General features: G+C 40.7%; 2 protein-coding genes across 3 annotated transcripts in view; one reads left to right on the top strand and one right to left on the bottom strand.

Annotated features, from left to right (window-relative positions):
• The window catches only part of PHF1 (PHD finger protein 1), a 30,991-nt gene extending 20,092 nt beyond the window's left edge, over nucleotides 1–10,899 (top strand). For both annotated transcript variants that reach the window (XM_072430257.1, XM_072430258.1), the window contains exons 8-15: nucleotides 982–1,050; nucleotides 2,121–2,244; nucleotides 3,066–3,133; nucleotides 5,116–5,256; nucleotides 6,070–6,184; nucleotides 7,887–7,984; nucleotides 9,289–9,366; nucleotides 10,247–10,899. In XM_072430257.1, the coding sequence (XP_072286358.1) occupies nucleotides 982–1,050; nucleotides 2,121–2,244; nucleotides 3,066–3,133; nucleotides 5,116–5,256; nucleotides 6,070–6,184; nucleotides 7,887–7,984; nucleotides 9,289–9,366; nucleotides 10,247–10,487 (934 nt within the window). In that variant the 3' untranslated portion in view covers nucleotides 10,488–10,899. The remainder of the gene's footprint in view (nucleotides 1–981; nucleotides 1,051–2,120; nucleotides 2,245–3,065; nucleotides 3,134–5,115; nucleotides 5,257–6,069; nucleotides 6,185–7,886; nucleotides 7,985–9,288; nucleotides 9,367–10,246) is intronic.
• Nucleotides 10,900–16,139: 5,240 nt separating this feature from the next.
• The window catches only part of CUTA (cutA divalent cation tolerance homolog), a 12,742-nt gene continuing 9,460 nt past the window's right edge, over nucleotides 16,140–19,421 (bottom strand). The window contains exons 6-7 of the mRNA XM_072430382.1: nucleotides 18,474–18,523; nucleotides 16,140–16,593 (exon numbers count right to left, since the gene is read on the bottom strand). Of these exons, the coding sequence (XP_072286483.1) occupies nucleotides 16,494–16,593; nucleotides 18,474–18,523 (150 nt within the window). The 3' untranslated portion in view covers nucleotides 16,140–16,493. The remainder of the gene's footprint in view (nucleotides 16,594–18,473; nucleotides 18,524–19,421) is intronic.

Here is a 19,421-nt window from a genome sequence, read left to right as displayed (position 1 = left end):
CCATTGACTGTGGACATATTCATAGATCTGCTATCATTTTTGACAAGCAGCATGTGCTTAGGTGTAGACAATCTTTCTGAAGCCTCCTGTGATGTTTGTCACAGCCAGGAAAGGTACATACATCAATACTTCTCTCAGCAGGACGTCATACTTCAAAGCAAAATTTCATACCATCAATAAATGCATACCATAGTCTATATTTATTTGCTTGCTTTAGCATTTGACTGAACCTGATGTTCCCAAAACAGCATACAGAGCATGTAGAGAAATGTTCCTATATGTCTGCATAAGTGGACCCCTCATAATTACTTCTAACCCGCATTTCATAACCTTGGTAATCCAGGTGCACCACCAATATTGTTGAATTCCAGGATAAGTCTTGCCTTTTGTTATGTAAATCTGTTTTTAAGTAAACTCCTTCCAGGGGCCACCTAACTGATGAGACAGAGTTAGGAAGAGTTAGAACATGTGACTGACTTTTTCTCTTGCTATTGGTGTCCCCATGGGAAAAATCCATTTTTTATTCCATTAAAACACAGTCAAAGCTGATCACACCCTTCTCACAACAACCAACTTGTACATTAAAACTTGTAAATGATTTATACTTTTTTTCCATTCTGTTCTAAACAAACAAATCTTAGGCTTTATGTTTAATTGCTAGATTCATTAAAATAGTCACCTGACATAAATCACAGTCACTCCACTGCTACCATAACTAAGATGGTAGCAAGGTTCCATCTTTGCTGTTCTTTCCCATTGACATGGAGCTTTCAATAAAATTGGGTAAGCAATGGAGATAATCAGGCACCATTCTTGTGAGACAGGTAAATGCATCTTAGAATAACATGTTCACTGGACTTCTGTGTGTATCACATAATGTATATAAGGGCTGAGAGTGGGATATGAGGGAAATAAACTGCTTAGAAAATGCAATGTGTCTTCATAACAAAATGCAAAATAACACTTTCTGTTTTATGTTAGGTTTTACGTATTTGAGTGCTCAGTCTGTACGCGAGGTCCAGAAAACGCCTGGAGACTTCCCTTGGCATGGTAAGTGATCTGCTACCTGCAGGACATTATTATCCAGCCACTTAGGTGCTTCAGGGTTTCTAGGCTGTTGGAGAGCATGAGAGATCTGTTGTGTGACAGTGCTTGGGTCCAGGTCACTAGGCCCAAACACTGTCAGAGAAAGGTTGTGTGTTATGTGTTATTGCCCTGTCTGTAGTAAGTCAGTGAGGAGAAGTGGCTGGAAAAGTATACATGCCTACATGGGTAAAGTAATATTATCTCTTAATAAGAAAAGCTCCAGGAAAACAACTGATAACATAGTTGAAATACATTGCTAATTCTGCTTTGCTGATCTTGAGACCCAGGCATCCATATCAGAAAGTATGTAGCCAGGTCATTGACTTTGCTTTTTTTCTTTTAACTGTAATTATGTAAAACAGCTTGATCATGGACCTTCTGTCAACTTATAGAGCAATAATAAAGGTATCAGAACAATGAGGAGGTCCTTCTCTATCAGTGAGCTCTGAATTGTTTTAGAATACCAACACTGTGCAGTGTAGGGGAGTCTTACATAGTTAACAGGGATAGATTTTAGTAGCCTGTTTTGTTATATGCGAAAATATGCAAAACTAAATGCTAAATGCAAAACCTAAATATATTGTGGTCTTTCACTTTAATCTTAAAGCTCATTGGTAAATAAGAAATGCTCATTAAAAATCCTGTATTAGCACTCTGGCCTTTGCAGCGCTAGGTCCCAGGTTCGAATCCAGTACAGGACACTATCTGCATGGAGGTTGCAGGTTCTCCCCGTGTTTGCGTGGGTTTCCTCCCACATTCTAAAAACATGCAGTTAGGTTAATTGGCTTCCTCCAACATTGACCTTAGACTGTGATAATGACATATGACTATGATAGGGACATTAGATTGTGAGCTCCTTTGAGGGACAGCTAGTGACATGATTATGGACTTTGTACAGCGCTGTGTAATATGTTGGCACTATTATAAATACTGTGTAATAATATTGATCATATACTAATGTTATAAATACTATATGAATATATAATAAATAGTAAAGTCATATAACAGTTTACTTTTTGTTATGTCACCTGCAGGGTGGATGTGTCTCACCTTGTCCTGTATCACCTCAGTATTTGTTGTAAGAAGAAATATTTTGATTTTGAGCGGGAGATCCTATCCTTTGTAAACGAGAACTGGGAGAGCCTGTTATTAGGAGATGTAAGTAGGACTATTGGTAACATGATGACATATTTCCCCTTTAACCTTCTAAAAGTACCATTAGTCTAAAAAAAAGTTGCTGTCATGTTTTCTGCATTGGTAATATTTTCTATGTAAAGAGTATCGTTATCCACATTTTTTGTAGTTTCATGTAAGGAATGTTTGGAACCCCATGCTGAATTTGTTGTTTGCGCTGGACTTGTGACCATTGTCACCAGGAAATCCAAAGTTCACATTGTTAGCAGAATTCCCTTGACTTTGAATCTGCTGTCACTTCCTTTTATGTCTTTTGCCCAGGAAGTGAAGGGAAATCTCCTTATCAGGGCAATGGCTGCTAAACAAAGCCATGGATTCAAATTCTTCATTATGCTATTCAAAACTGAAACTATCACCTAGAGAAACATTATGTTATGTTATTAAGCCCTTCATTTATAAAAAGAAAATTCATCAGCATGGTTCAGCACAATGTTTGCCAACTGTCCTCGGCCTTTTTTTTTCTGCAATTTATCTTGAAAGGTCCTCTGTAGCAAGTAACTATATGGTTTGTATACATGCAAAGATTTTGCATTCTGACCAGAAAATTAAGGGAAGTGGTACTATGGGATTAGGAGTGGCTTGCATGAAAGGGATATGTAAGTAATTGGGGGAGATATTTGGGAAAAAATAGGTCTAACATAAGAAAACATGTATTTAAAAAAGGACAATGTAATTCTACCTAAAATAAACGTAGCTTATCACTGTGGAGCAGTTTACTTCATAGGCTTGTTGAAAATGTAATGTGCACCTGTTAACACAAATCTGTACCACAATGTTCTCTTCAGCTCACAGATACTCCTCGATCAGAACGGTACTCCAATCTCCTTCACGCTCTGACAGCTCAGAAAGACAGGTAAGAGCTGGACAAAGTTTTTCTCTGCCCTGTTTTATGAATCTCAGTTTATATCTCATATTTATAATCACCACATATTTCACATATTTACATAACATCGCTCACATGTAACATTGGTTTTATTGATTTTGTGGAAACAATTACACCATGCATCCTGCACCAGAAGAGTCTGTGTTATACCCACTCACCCAAGCGATGTAATGTTTTGGATTGGAATCATGTCAGTCTGCTACTATGTATATAGTAAAGACACTAAAGTAAATCTTACCTGACCCACATTTGCAAGAAGAACATGGAGACTCAATGCAGATAGCATTTAGAAATATATGTAGGACTTAGTGGGTACGTTTTAAAACAAAACTTTGTTGCCTTTAGGGAAGACAGGCTTTCACCTACCTTGGCACAGCATCTCAGCCTGTCTGGATTATTTATCATCACAAGAAAAACAAAAAACCACAATGCTTTTCTGCCAAGTTTCAGAGCTTTTTTTTTCAAAGAACAGTAGATCATAGGAGATTTATGGAAGCAGACAATTCTGATCTGAAAATAAAATTAGTTTCCTGCAATGCTGATCCTTTGATTAATATGTTTAAGTGACTCACCTGAAACAAGTATACAGATAAACAGGACCAGAACACTTACTCATACACTTACTTCATATTTATGCCAGGGGAGTTATTTAAAAAGCAAGTCAAATAATTGTGGCCACATCTAGGAAATTGGCTTTTTTTTATAAGGCAGACAAGATGGCAGTATGTGTATCTCTCCCATGGCAGCGGGGCTTTGAAACTACACCTTAATGACCTATGTAAATGCAAGCTTCTTCTTCCTGGTTGTTACTTAGCAGCTTAGTGCCCTCTGCTCCCCCCTATCAGCATTGATTAAAGCAGAACTTAACCACGCTCTACTCACCTGTCCAGGTTCTATTGTAGGGCACTGCCATCTTACTTCTTCTTTTCCTCCTTGCAATCTTGGCCATCTTGATTGGCCCGGACAACCTAACTCCCACGCAGGCGTTTGGGAGTTCATTCAGTCCCTGCAAGTGCAGGGGAAGCCAGGATTGCTGGGTATTCCTGGTTCCACAGAGCAATCAGGCAGGTAAGAAGGATTATTGCAGAAGGGCATGACTTGCCCAATCAAACATTTTTAAAAGTGGAACTTTTTTGCTTTAAGCAGTTAGTTTTGCTTTAAGCAGTTCAGCTTACCATCCTCCTCCTACTCAGCAAATTGTCTTCCCCTGCTCTTGCCTTCAGCAGTAGTTCAGCAGCTTGGCCCGGTCTGCTTCACCTTTTTTTTCTGAACACAGAACAAATGTGAGGGAAGTATTAGGGGGTAGCAGAAAAGGCCAAACTACTGGTACCTTCAAACAGCACTTTAATGACTTCAGTGCTTCCGCAGTAAATTCTGAGGATGAATTGCTCTACAGTGTCTGCAGTTACAGGTCAGTGAGTGATTTCTAAAGCTTATTTTCTACTTGTTAAAAATATGTGCATGTGATGCAAAGCCTTGTCATATATACCCTTTAGGAGGGTGGGTTGGTGGCGCTGGATCTCTAGAAAGAGCTAGATCCACAGATTGGTTTGGATTGGATGGATTAGGGTGCATTTCTACTGAGCAGGCAGATCACATACAAAGATATGTTTTGTAAAAAAAAGGAAACCACTTCAATTTTTATTTAGTTTGGAGTCCTCAATAAAGTTATAAATAATATTATGTATTTATATACTGCCAACATTTTGTGCAGTGCTTTACAGAACCTATAATCTTATCATTGACCTTCCCTCAGAGGAGCCTCCGGTCCCTTATACAGTCTAAAGCCAATCTGGGGTAAGACAACTAACTTTTCAGAATAGCTTTTGGGTGAAACATTAAAAAGCGGTGATGCATCTCTGCATCCTTTATCATACAAATTATTGGTTAATTTTTAGGACTGGTAAAAAATGCTTGTTTGAATTATGTTGAATTACCTCTCTTGTCCTCAGGTTTATCTCTGGGAAGGAGATCAAGAAAAAAAAGTGTCTATTTGGGCTGCAGAGCCGCGTCCCCCCGCCCGCACCACAGAGTACAGTGACTGAGCTCAGGCTACAAGAGACAGACGTAAGGAGCCCCGCTCCTTGTGTAAGGTGAGGGACCCTGACTGATCTGCCATTTAACATCCTCCCTATTCCACTTCTTCAGGTTTATTCAGTAATGGTGTGCAAAGAGCAGCCGTAAAGTCAAAAGTACGCTGACTCAGAGCAACCAATCAGCTTCCAGTTCACAGTTAAACCATTGAAAGATTAAAATGTTACACTAGATGAAACCTATTTTGTTTTGGATAGAAGGTGAAAGGATTATTTTCTCTCTTAGGTATTTATTGCAGTATATCTGCAATGGGACCACACAGTAATAAAAAGCTGACAGGGGTCCTCACTTTTTCCACTTTTACCTAAAAACATGTTTTAATAGCTGTCTGTATTCCTTTTGAGGTGGGTCCATATTTTTTTGCTGTTGTTTTTTTATCATAAAATACATTATCAAACTTCCATGCATTGGCACTGGCACCCCAACATTTTAGGGCAACACAGCTCTATTTTTTTGAATGGGCTACTTTACTACATTGCACTGCTGAGGCACATTTTGGCCGTTTTGCTTTAGGTGCAAAGGACCTTGTCCCAGTACTTCATGGCAGGATGCCATCAGGACAGCAGGAGGTGAGAGAAGTCCCATAAAACTGAATCCTAGGCAGCAGTAAAAACCTAACATAGAACTCACCTGCTCTATCTAAAACAAAAGCAAGGTTTTGGCAGTAGATAAACTTTAATTGTGATGTGTTGGTGTGGGTGACAGAAGATAGCTCCTTGCTATACTGAATAAGCCTGTCTGTATATGTAACATGCTTGCCTCGCGTGTCTCCCTTCCCCTCCTCAGCGAGCGGATATAAAGATCTCTTGCAGTTCCCTTTCAGGGAGGATGGGGGTCCTGAAACGCCCCCCACACAGAACAAAGACGCCAAGCATAGCGCAAAGGACGCGGAAGGAGAGGCAGAAGCTGCAGAGAGCTGTTACACAGGTATTGTCAGCGTTCATTCTGTATAGGAAGGATTGAATAGAAAATGTTCTGTAGGCTTGCAATGGCTGAAGTGCAGCACAGTGTAATACTGCTCTATTAGTTATTATTATTAAACAGGATTTAAATAGTGCCAATATACTATGCAGCGCTGCACATTAAATAGGGGTTGCAAATGGCAGACAAATACAGTCGGTGACACAGGAGGAGAGGACCCTGCCCTGAGGAGCTTACAATCTAAGAGGTGGGGAAAGTATCACACACTAGGAGGGGAGATATGTAGTGGTGGGAAGTAGTGAGGGTTTCAAAAAACAAAAGAAGTTGGGTAGGCTATGTTAAATGAGCAGAAAGTAGGAGCAAGCCGAAAAGGATTAGGAAGACCATTCCAGAGAGTTGGGGCAGCTCTATAAAAATCTTGGAGCTGTGTGTGTGATGAAGTTATGAGTGAAGAAGTCATTAGTGGGTAATTGGAGGAATAAAGAGAGCGGCTGGGGGAGTATTTTGTTACCAGGTCAGAAAGCTAAGTGGGACAAGAACTATGGAGAGATTTAAAGGCAAAGCACAGGAGCTTGAATTTGATTCTCAGGTGAAATGGAAGCCAATGAAGAGAACTACAAAGAGATGCAGCAGAAGAGGAATGGTGGGAAGGCTGTGTATCAGGTAGGTGGGTAGGTAGGTGGGAAGGATGGGTAAGTCCGGCTGCAGCATTCATAATAGATTGTAGAGGAGAGAGTCGGGTTAGTGGAATACCAGAGAGGAGGAGGTTACAGTAGTCCAGACGAGAAATGATAAGAGCATGTACAAGGAGTTTGGTGGTCTCTGAGTACAGGTAGGGGGGATTTTGGAGATGTTGCGTAGGTGAAAGTGACCGGACCTGGAAATGTTCTGAATATGGGGGGGAAATGAGAGGTCAGAATTGAAGGTGATGCCGAGGGGAGGGCTGAATAACAGTGTTGTTAACAGTTAGGAATATGTTAGGGTAAGATTTGGAATGTGAGGGGAGAAAGATGATGAGTTCGGTTTTATCCAGGTTGAGTTTCAGAAAATTGTGAGACATCCATGATGAGATGGCTGACAGGCAACACGAAACCTTATCCAGGACTTAGGGAGCTCTACATATAGAATTCAGGCAACCCTTGTGTGTAGGGTATAGGAAATTCATAATTTTTTTTAGGATATGCACACTCCCTATTTCAGGTCTACATATTTCTATCAGCAGAAGTCTGGATACAACTAATTTCACAGTATTGTATGGAATGGGAAGAGGGAATGATCTTTGGCTGATAGTAAAGGGACCTATTGAGCACCAATGTAAGTGGGCTGCAAGGGGGACATTCTTTTTCGACCACCAAAGTACTTCCCACTGACATCCAATGAATTCATTTAAGTAGGGCCTGGGCCTCTTCTGGCCCTTTTTTTTTTTTGAATTTGTCCTTTGGGACTGAAGAATTGAGAAAGGCTGGTTCAACCATTTTGAACTCTACCCATAACTTAATATTAAAAAAAACTTTTTTATGTAAAGTAGTGGGTTTGACTTCAGAAAAGTTTCTAAAACAATAAGAGGCATTTGCATGAAAAAAAATGTGATTATAACAGACTAATGAGTGTCCATATTAACCCTTACCATTGTGGTCTCTGAAGACTGCTTAGGAATAGTTGTGTTAGGAATTTCATTCAACTTCAATAAGTCTTTTTTTTGTTGCAGGAAGCTATACAAAATCCACTCAGTCCTAACCAAGAGTATGTGGGATACCGCGGCAGCGCCTACAACTTCAGAAGCATCGGAGCGCGCCGCCTGCAGAGGTGAGAGATAAAGATGTGTTTCTATGAGAGACAAGACACTTTAACTTTATTCATAAAGAGGAGGACAAAAGCTGTCACAGTTATGATGCACAGGTACCTAGAGGGTCACATACTTGCAGTAGTCCACCAAACCCTTTAATCTCCAAATCTTTAGGGAAAGTTTAGCATAACCTCATAGTGCAAAAGTGTCTCCCTTTTCTGTTTTCTGCAAATTCTTATTGGCCAGTAGAGCTACCCATTGGCCTCTAGGAATACATAGAGATTGGGCTTAATGGTGATCTCCATAACTATGCAGAACACAGGGAGGTTTGGAAGTCTGCTGTATGAACCTTTATGTTCGTGCACTTTATACCTGCAGGAGTCACTTTGTTACTAATACTGTCATCTCAAATCCTTCTGGTCTGTTGTCTTCTTTCCTTGTTCATTGGGCAGCCATTGATGATGTAATTTCTGCACATATAAGTGACCTAATTGCCATACTTGGTTCTTATTCTTGGGATCTAAGGGCTATTTCACATAGACGGTGAGGTTGCAGTGCAGTTACTGTAAAGCATGCCAAGGGTTGACGCTTAACATGTAAGCTTTTACCCATGGCCCTCCATGAGGGTGGAGTTAAAAGGTTGAGTACCTCTTGCTGTCACCCATTGTTGAAGCAGGAAAAAAAATTTCACTGACCTTTATTGATGACAAGCCCTCAATCCGTCCACAAACTGAGCCCAGCTAGTCCCAGGCTGCCTCAGCTTCCCTCTTCATCCTGGTGTTCCCTGTTCCGTCCAGCACCGCCATCTTCCTTCAGGTTCTTCTCATGTCAGCTGAACTTGCAATTAAAGGAATACATTTTAAATGCAATTAAAGGAATGCATTTTATATAATGTTAAAAATGTAATGATTAGAGTTACTTATTCCATGATATGTTTTCCCCTTTTAACTATACATATTGATGTGTGGAATAGTCAGAGCTAGACTCCATGCAGAGATAAAGACATAAATAATGAAAACAGCTTTGTGATGGTGCACAGTGATGCCATCTCGGTAAAGTAAGTTATAATTAGTGTTAGTTTCCCAGCAAACTACAAAATACCACTAAATGTTTTCATGAAAAAAAAAGATAAGAAATACATTTTACAATGTGCTGCATCTTTAATAATATTTCTTTTACTGTGCACTGCAGTGCTTCCCAACACAGAGAAAACTGTTTTTTTTAAGATCACAACAATGCAGTGTATTGGTGTTTATTTCTGTGCACAGCTTATCACTTTGTTAATCCTGTTGTTCATTTCATAATGATTTATTTTCTGGTTTAGCCCTCCAATTCGGATGTTTGCCTCTTTCCACCCCTCTGCCAACACCTCCGGGCCTGTAGCCGCTTCTTTACAGTCCAGGTAAAAAATATATAGCAACTAAAGAATGACTTTAAGAAATTATTGTAAGGATTAATAAGGACCTTCCTAGCAGGGTCACCAGCTTTTTTTTTTTTTAAAAAGATCTATTTCATCTACCTATAAACTCGAGTATAAACCAAGATTTTTTTTTGCCCTCAAAATGTCCTTTTAAAAATAATCTGTTTAAATGTGGGCGGCACCTAGTGGTGCGTCCTAGATTTTGATCGGTCTCTGCCACATTTCCACAGTCCATAAATCAAATAAGCAGCCTCCCATCCAAAGAGATACAGTTCCTCAGTACAGCTCCCAAACAGGCATGTTTGCAGCCTACCTGCTGCCCTTCCAAGCCTAACAGCACACCTCTGCTACTTCTAGACGACCTCTTTTCTGGCTGTAGCCAAACTTAGGGGTATACCTGGGTAGAATGTGAAGGCCCAAGCAATACTTTTTTTCCTTCCTATTCCAGAGCCCTGAAATCAGCAAGCTAACAACAGCAACCCTGAGTTGCTCCTACTATTTATGGACTCTTTTCCCAAAATACACCCTGGCTTTACAGAGACCATGCTCTACATAAGGGGGAAACAAATCTCCAGTCCAGGACTCATTCTTGTGGTCCTGTAGACCTAGGTTTATACTTGAGTCATAGTATTTTTCCTGTTTTTTCAGGATATTTGAATCAGTTTATATTCAAGTATTTATGGTTCCTTAAACACCTGTATTAGAATTGTAGAAAATGCATAGAAGGAGACAGCCTATAAATATTATTATCACATCATATTCTGTGTTAGGGATCTAATACATTATGCAGAAGATTACCAAAGTGTTCTCTGCCTGGTTAACTGAACCTGTGTTTTCTTACACATGGATTGTTTTGTTTCAGTGAGGTGTCTCCTGCAGTCTCAGAAGGTTCCCCTCTGCTGTCTGAAGTTTTGGATTCTTTAGCCCCAGCCGCCTCTCCTAGCAAGCCCTCCTCTCCTCCTCAACTCTCATCCTCTTCCTCTTCGGAAGGCTGCGAATGGTCAGAAACTGTAGAGCAGGGAAAGCGCGTGTTGGCCAAACGGGTCACCGCAGAAGGGAATACTCAATATCTGGTGGAGTATGAGGAAGGTGACCTCTTCTGATCTCGCACGCTCTGCCCCTGTGCGCTAACTTTGCGGGTCCCAAGATCTTGGCTGACTGTACATACAGCTCTGCAAGGCTGATTCTGAACTCTCTGTACACGCGTGTACATAGCAGTGCTTGTGCTTCTCGTCCCGTCATGTGTTTATACGGTGTCAGCTCACGGAGGCTGCGTTACATTACTGCGGGACGATTTGATGAAGGAAATCTGATTTGTTTTCTTTTCTCCTCTTTTTGCTTTGTTGTATCACATCCTTTAGTAGGTGGGATGGAAGGTATGGTGTCCTGTCTGTTCTAAGCTCTGGCTTAAGATGGTGTCCCTGTGTTGAACAGTCGTGCAGGTTCTTGTATGTTAGCATCTCCAAGAAAACACATTCATGTCTGTCAAGGATTATTAAAAAAAATTGGACCAGGTTTCTTTTTATCTGGTTTACTTCTTTGTAAGAGGATGTTTTTGCTGATGGTTAATATTAAATTGACATTCACCTGTCATACCCTGGATTTCCCACTGTCATATTCTCTGCTTTCCTCTCCTGCACATACTTCTCACCTTCCTGCACATAATTCCTGCCATTGTACCTGCCAAACTACTCTCCTGAACATACTTTTCCACCCTCATATCCTTTTACTTTCTTCTATTGCACATAATTGCCACATTCAAATCTTTCACTTTCCACCATCATATCCTTCACTTGCCTCTCCTGCATAATTCGCATCATCATGCCCCCCACACTCCTCTCCTGTACATACTTCTCACCCTCAAATCATTTTTCTTTCTTCTGTTGCACGTAGTTCCAATCTTTATATCCTTCACTTGTCTCTCCTGCACATAATTCCCACCATCATGCACATTTTTTCCCCCCTCTTATTTTTTACCTTCCTGCACTAATTTCCTGTCATCGTACACTACTTTCCTGCACATACTTCCAACCCTCAATTCTTTTTTTCATCTCGAGTACATACTTCCCATTGTCTTATCTTCACACTTCTCTCCTGCATGCGCTTTCCCGTCATATCCTCCACACTCCTCTCCTGCACATAATTCCTGCCACTGTATCCTCCACATTCGTCTCCTGCACATACTTCCCACCTTCCTGCACATCATTTCTGCCATTGTACTCTCCACACTCCTCTCCTGCACATACTTCCCACCTTCCTCTGTCATATTCTCTGTTTTCCTCTCTGGCACATACTTCCAACTGTTAAATCTTTCAGTTTCCTCTCCTGAACATCATTTCCACCATCATACCGGTCACACTTTCTTGCTCCTTCTGACCTCATACCCTCTGTACATCTTTATTGCACATACTTTCACCACCATATTCTCTGCATTTCCCTCATATACTTCCCACTATCATTTCCTCTGCCCTGTTCTCCTTCACATTTCCTTAGCACTCTGCACATACCTCCTATTATCATACTCACTATCATATACTCCTTACACCTCTGCTGTACTTACTTTTCTCGGTCTAATCCACTGTAGCCCTCTCCTGTATATACTTACTGTCTTTATATCCTACTTACCCCTCCACTGCACTTACTGTGCATGTCACACACTTCACACATCTCTCCTGGACCTACTGCCTTCATCATACTCTCCATACTCCCCTGCTGCAAATACTTCACCTGTGATAACCTCCATATTTCTCTCCTGGGCATACTACTTGCTGTCATTTTCTCCAAACTCCTTTCTTACCAATGCTACCCTCCATTATTTATTCCACACTTACCGGGCCATGCTGCCCCATTCTCCCTCTACTCCTACTTGACAGTACACAGACAGTAAGAGAAGTGTGTTACATTCTCCCCAATACTTGGATATTTATTTTACTCTGGTGGGCAAACAGATTGGAAGGGGGAGGTAACTAATAAGCATAGAGCAATATATGGGAATTAATCAAATGACCTTTTTTTCTATTATACATAGGCACAGCAAGGTTTACTGGTCTGTCAATGATTCTAGAATACAAATATCAGTTTTAACATATACAAGTGTTTTTTTCCTTTTTCAGGTAAAAAGGAATCTAGGGAACAGTATTACCTGTGGGCTACCCAAAGCTAAACTTTTCCCATTACTGACTTATTATTCCTGGTTTTGTATGGTGTCTTCGTGCAGAGGGAACTGTCCTGGTAATGGCAGGATTTTGCATCCTCATGCAAGAAGTACTTCCCTGATGGCTGGTGGACAAATATCAACGAAGAAGCAGTAGAGATGAAGAAATCACAGATCTCCAGAGTGAATGAATCAGAGACAGGCAGATACTTTCACTGCAGCACCTCAGGTACAGCTCCCTCTCCAGCGAGAACAGTAAGCAGCACAGTATCGACCTTACTAAAAATCCCTCAAAATCTGAGACAGCAGTGCCTGATCTCACACTGCAAATATTAGGCATTTTGTATTTTGAGTCCCCTCACATTGTTTCTGTTCTGAAACAAAGTAGTACTGCAAGTATGATTATAAACACAGAGAGAGCCATCAAACCTGAAACCCCAGTAAGTTAACCAGAAGAGTAATTACCTTTGGTCACAGAGGTTTCTAAATTGACCAGGGTGACCATGATTCCACCACAGACCAAGGGGCAGATGCCTCTTGTGGCAAAGAGCAAAAGGTGGGAGCAGAGGGCTTTCTGCCTCCATATTCAAAAAGATTGATCTAGGAGATCTGGGATTACCAGATCCTCAGAGTCATACAAGATAGACAGCTAAGGAGCACAACTGACTCGTTTCTAACGGGGAAGAGTACAAAGTGTCAGGATAGAAACTAAACAGGAAAAAGTTTATCAACCGGCCCATGATTCTTACACAGCTGGGAGAAAGGCGATACCCTGAGTTAATCATCCAAATCTAAATTATAGATGATTATATTTCGGCTGAGCTTCAGCCAGCAATGGAATGGCTCTAGAATTGATTCTTGCAGGTTTAGGGATCCAATTGGACCCGTGTCATCCGGACCATCAGGGGAGCGGAGTCTAGAACAGGCACGGGCAAACTATGGCCCGCGCGCCATATACGGCCCAATAGGGATGTTTCTCCGGCCCTCCGCAGAACACGTTCCTCCAGGTCTGACCCTGCGATGGGAGAGTGGGCAGGTTGTGTGCAGAGCCTGCGAAGGGAAAGTCGGCTCGACCCTTCTGTCAATTTTTTTTTTATTGTGGCCCCTGAGTCAAAAAGTTTGCCCACCCCTGGATAAGCAGAACCCATGCTCCCTTAAAATAAAGCAAAAGGTGTAAAAAAGAATGTACCCCCCTCCCCCAACAAAAAATGCCTCTTCTTTTTGAGCTATTCTTTAGTGGATTTGTTATTATTATTATTACATTAATAAAATTACATTGTTATTATTATATTATTACATCAGAATATTGTGATGAATGATCTATTCCATCTCCTATTACAACTTTTAGGCTGATATGATGCAGAACTCATAGTTGTCTCAATGACTGTAAACTGCTCATATGCTTAAGCAGCAAAGCAACCCAAAACCATAAAATTTCCATCTTCATGCTTGGAGATGATATAGAAGGGGGAGGGGGGTTCTTCTAAACTGCTGTCTTGCATTTGCACCAAAAAGTACTGTAACCATGGGCAAACAACTCTTCGATTCATCCGTCCGCAGCTCATTGTTACAGAAAACCTGCACTTTGTATACATGTTCAATGGCAAACTGTAATCATACTCTAATGTTATTTTTGGACAGAAGAGTCTTTTTCATGGCACATCTTCCATACAGATAATGCAATATTTCCCCAACTGTAGATGGATGCATTTTGACATTAAATATTGCAAGATTTACCTGCAGAACCTGCAATCTAATTTTAAAGTTCTTGGACACTTCTCCAGCATTATCTGTTCTTGGAATGATTGTAATGAGCCAAAAAAAAATTTGCAATTCATAAAATTCCATGCTTGACTCACAGACTCAACCCTTTTTCCAAGAGCCTTAAAAAGTTTTTGTTTTTGACATGATGACACCACACACAAAAGCACATCACACACTTGGTATGTGAATCCCAAATAAGTAACGTTCCTAATATTGACAGGTGAGGTGGCAGCGGGGGTGTACTTATTTTTATTAATTTAGAATATGAGACTGAATATGGAAAATGTAAGCATTGTTTATTGAGCTATATCACCATTACCTGTAGGCACGGCTTGACTGACGGAAATAAATAAAATCCACCAGGCCTTCCAACTTTTTCACATGACTGTATTAGGCACGAATTCTATGGACATAAAACTCAATAGGTTCCTTTAGAGAAGAGAGACAAAGGCCGGTCTGAAGGGTACCCAGTCACCTTGATGGGACCGATAGGTTAGGCTGGAAATGGATGTCCTCTTGGAATGATATCAAGAAAAAGTCAAGGAGCATCTGACATGGTGTTGGCACAAAGATTGGGGTAGTGACATCTAAGTCCACAAATCTGTCAGGATCTGTCCCAGGCAGAGACAATGATTGGCTGCTAAGGTAGTGAGGGTCTCCCAGTGCCCCTGCCATGCAAAGATCCCACATTGGGCTTGATTTATTAAAGCTCTCCAAGGCTGAAAAGGATACACTTTCATCGGTGAAGCTGGGTGATCCAGCAAACCTGAAACGGATCTGGTCCAGAATTGAAAACATTTGATAAAAAAAAAGCAAATACATTTTAAGAAAACTATTCCAGATTTGCTGGATCACTCACCAATGAAAGTGTATCCTCTGCAGTCTTGGAGATCTTTAATAAATCAGGCCCATTGTGCTGGAAATCTCAAAGCTCTTACAAAATATTTCAGCAGTGGTTACATTAAAGGAGCAGCAGAATGGAGATAGCTAAAAGTTAAATATAGGTTTCAACTAATCTGGTCAATGTGGAATAATTGAAAAAATGTGTTTCTTAGCACATGTGCATGAAGAGAGGCAATATTTTCTTATTACATATACAGCTCTGCTTACTGCTAGTAGTGCTGCACAGTGGTTGTGCCTTCCTGCTTCCCTCGCTCAGTGCACCTCAATTACTATAATACATTGTAAGTTTAGCCAAGATTTTATCCTAGCAGCCCCTCCATGTGAATGCTTCCCACACTTCCTGATATGCAGAAAGCTACTAGAACCCATATAATCTGTATAAATAATGCAATAACAAAAATGGATTAAAAACCAATTTACACCAGAAATTATTTTTATCATTTTAAATATTTTAATATCGCTAAATATATGAGTGCAAACTGCAGAAGAGAAACTGAGCCATCTAGTGGTAAATATATAAACTAACAACAATATGATAAATCTGACATTTTTAACCAGGGTTCCTCCAGAGGTTGCTAGGAAGTCCTTGACCCCAATTATCTTTTTGGGCATCTGCAACGATGACAATCTTCTCCTTGGCCAGCAATGTACATTCAATGTACATTTTTCCCACTGACCAGCACACTAATGTACTGTGATCTGTGGATATAGGAATTGTACCAGAGGTTCCCCAAGACCTGACATTTTTATTTTATAAGGGTTCCTCCATGTTAGAAATGTAGAGAAACACTGATAAATAATACCCTCATTACAGATGTCTGTATTATAAAAGCATAGTTTTTGGCATTTATTTTTCTAGTCCCAGATTAATCCAACCAAAGGACATTCTCTTTCAAAGAGACGACATGTATCCAAAAAATGACAGGAGTGTCTGTAATGGTAAACACATTTTAATGTAATTGTGAGGCTTTGATGAACATAACGCTATTCCCTAAAAAGTCAGTCCAGCCAAAATCTGAAATCTTTGGTAGATGCTGAGTTAAACTGGGCCAGCAAAGCTGCTGTACCCTCGTGAAGGGCTTCCACCATCCCTGAGGGATCTTTTATTTTATAATAAACAGAATGTAACAAAGGAAGTTGGAACGCAAAAAAGCAGTGGGGACACTGACACCAGAGCCAGAAATTCAATAATAATGCATTAAAATGCTTTACCCCCAGCTCCACCTCTAGCTATGACTTTTGGGAGGACTGACCCTTTACACACAGTGACGTTGGGTGTAGAAAACTCTCATTTCGGGACATTATCTTCTACCCATGAGAGGTATGGAGGGTTCCCCTGGTCTATGGGGACACTGATCACCTCACACACTTCGTATGGATGGACAGACCTGCAAAGGACAAAAATGGCTGCGTTAATAAAACTAATATGAACCCCAAAGGCGGTGATGCAGTACCCCAGACATTAATGCTTTCTGCATGCATAACACTCTTTAAGCCTGACATACCCAGGTATACATCACCGATCCCAAAGATCACAACCTCCCATTTTATTGTCTTTGGGAGGGGAAGGCCAGGTGTAGGGGTCTGAATTTTATCAAAACTTTAGGATCCCAGTTTGATTTTCAGATCAGAGCTGAAGGCTGCTTGCTAATGCAGGGTCTGGATCCCCCTTCCCCAGTGCTCCCCCTGCCCAATGAAGCCCCCCCTACAAGGTTAATATTACCGTATATACATATCTTATCCATATGTAATTCGGCTGATCACACAGAGTCATCCTCTTTTCTTCTAGGCAGACCTGAATAAAGCAGTGATGACATCTCAATATCAGAGCCACTTTCTGGATTATTGCACTGTGAGTGTAGGGCAGGGTTCCTCCAGAGGTTACTGGGGGTTTCTTGAGCAGTTTGTACCTCTCAGGTTTAAGTTTAAGTGACACCAATGATCATTTTGGCTATTGGTAAGGGTGACATTCTTCCCAATGGCCAGCAATGTAAGATGAATTCTTCCCACTGTCCACCACACCAACGTACTATGATCTGTGGATATAGTATTTATATCAGTGGTTCCCTAGGTCCTGTAACTTATTTGAAGGTTTTCCCCATGTTTAAAAAAGTCAGGAAGGGATGATGTAGGGTGATCCAGTAATGTCCCCTCAGGGGGTGGATCCATGTTTCCCTGCACCTATTAAATATCCTACATCTTTTCTGAATCTCCTGCATCTCTTACATGTTCCTTCCTTCCTGACTTCCAATAATGTATCATGTAATGAATAGTGGCCAGAGTAAAGGAAGCACTGAGAAGTGTTAATTTTAATGCAGACTTTAGCAAAGACTACATATGTTTAGAGTTTGCTGTTGTGGGCAGGAGGAAAAGCAAGTACTTGCAAGTCTTTATTCAAATAGGTAATTTATGGACCATGTCACTTTAATGTTATATCATTAAATAGTAATTATGTTACAAACAGGCAGCCCTATTAGCTTATAACAAACTCCTTATCTCAACAGCTGTTAAGCAGGGAGGCTGAATAAGACATAGAAAAATACAGAGCTCCCTCTAGTGGTTATGGAGTCTCTGTCATTATAAAAAAAAACACACACCTGCTGACAGGTATTAAGTGTAGGTCCTCATACCTGCAGAAATTTTTTTGTACCTTCCTATTCTGACACTTTCAGTAGTAAAAACCATTAGTGTCTGACCATTAGTGCCCAATGCTCTTGGCCAGTAGGGCAGCCCACCATAGAGATGGACCAACACTAATTGGGAAGCAGCCCTCTTTAGAGACATGTAATGCTAATAAAAAGGTACATTGGGTCTGCTGAGTTGTTACCGTATGAGTGGAAAGGGGACCTTAGTGTACTTTTCCAGTCTTATCTCCCCATACATACTATAGTAACCCCCATAGTATTACAGATACAGGGGAGGACATTAGGAGAGGTGCAACATGTGCCACTGCACAAGGACCCTGGACCCTTTCCATCCAAAAGGGGGCCCCCACTGCAGCCCTATCTCTCCCTCATTTCTCTCTATGTTGTGTCTCTGCCCATCTAATTAGGAAAGGGGGGTCCAGGTCAGTTCTACACAGGGGCGCATTGCTGGCTACATCCCCCACTCTACAGATATTTCTGGCTTTTGGCACAAAGTTGGGTTTGTTGTTGTTCGCCAAGTGTACAGCCCACAGTCTGAGCTAAAAGTACCCATAGATGTCCTTTAAACCCATATTTATCATTCCATACCGTGCACAATAATAGAGATGCCCCTGTTATCTCACCTGACATATTCTGTTAGAGTTGGAACTTTGGATGACCTGGTCTTAATCATCTGTAAGAAGACAGGGACAGAAAGGTGAGAATGAAATACCAGGAAAGTCATTATTGATCTCATGAAGGTGACAGTGTGCTGCTGGGAAGAAGACGTCCATTAATGCGGCAAGAGAACACAACATGTTTTATTTCACAAACCTACAGGTATAACATTTCTAGTGCCATCGTTCACCAGGGCTTTAAATACACCCGGGTGGCATAATTTTCAATAATCAAGTCCATAGGTGTTTACCATTAATTTGATCTTCCTTAAAAAGACTTTGTTTAATTCTAGTTGGAATGGGTCCTACTCTCCCGTGGGTGGGAACAGCCTTCCTCTTCCTACCCAGGCACGCGCCAATGTAATTTCCGGAACGCTTGTCACTCATCTATACTTATACAATACAAAGCAAGGGAATGTCCCGCATGACCCTCTAGCGGTCTTTTTGAATATCCCGCTGCTAACCTAACCACTATTAACAATCTCCTATCCAGCTTACTTGGTAGCATCTGAGGGAGCACTTGCCGTTTTAAAGGGACACTTTTAACCCCAAGCAAACGAGTGTTATTACTGAGCTAATGCCGCACAGATTATCTACTAGTTTACAGTCGCCATAATGGTTTCGATTTATCCCCTGATGAAGCCGACCAGCGAAACGCGTCGGGTAAGACAATTACTATCTTAACTCTTCCAACACATCATAAAAGTGGCTTTTGTCTAGTATAACAGTTATTATTTACTCACAAGTTTGACTGGGTAAGCCTAAATTATTGTATAAATGTATAAGTCTCGTTTTGAATTGCAGTTTCTGTATAATCACTCATTGGCATATGTATTAATATACTATTTGTATTTATTAATATACTAATTATATATATATATATATATATATATATATATACTAATTATATATATA

This window comes from Pyxicephalus adspersus, chromosome Z, assembly GCF_032062135.1.
Source record: "Pyxicephalus adspersus chromosome Z, UCB_Pads_2.0, whole genome shotgun sequence".
NCBI classification, from domain to species: Eukaryota; Metazoa; Chordata; class Amphibia; order Anura; family Pyxicephalidae; genus Pyxicephalus; species Pyxicephalus adspersus.
The sequence above is the reverse complement of the archived record's forward strand: the minus strand, read 5'-3'. Positions and strand labels throughout refer to the sequence as shown.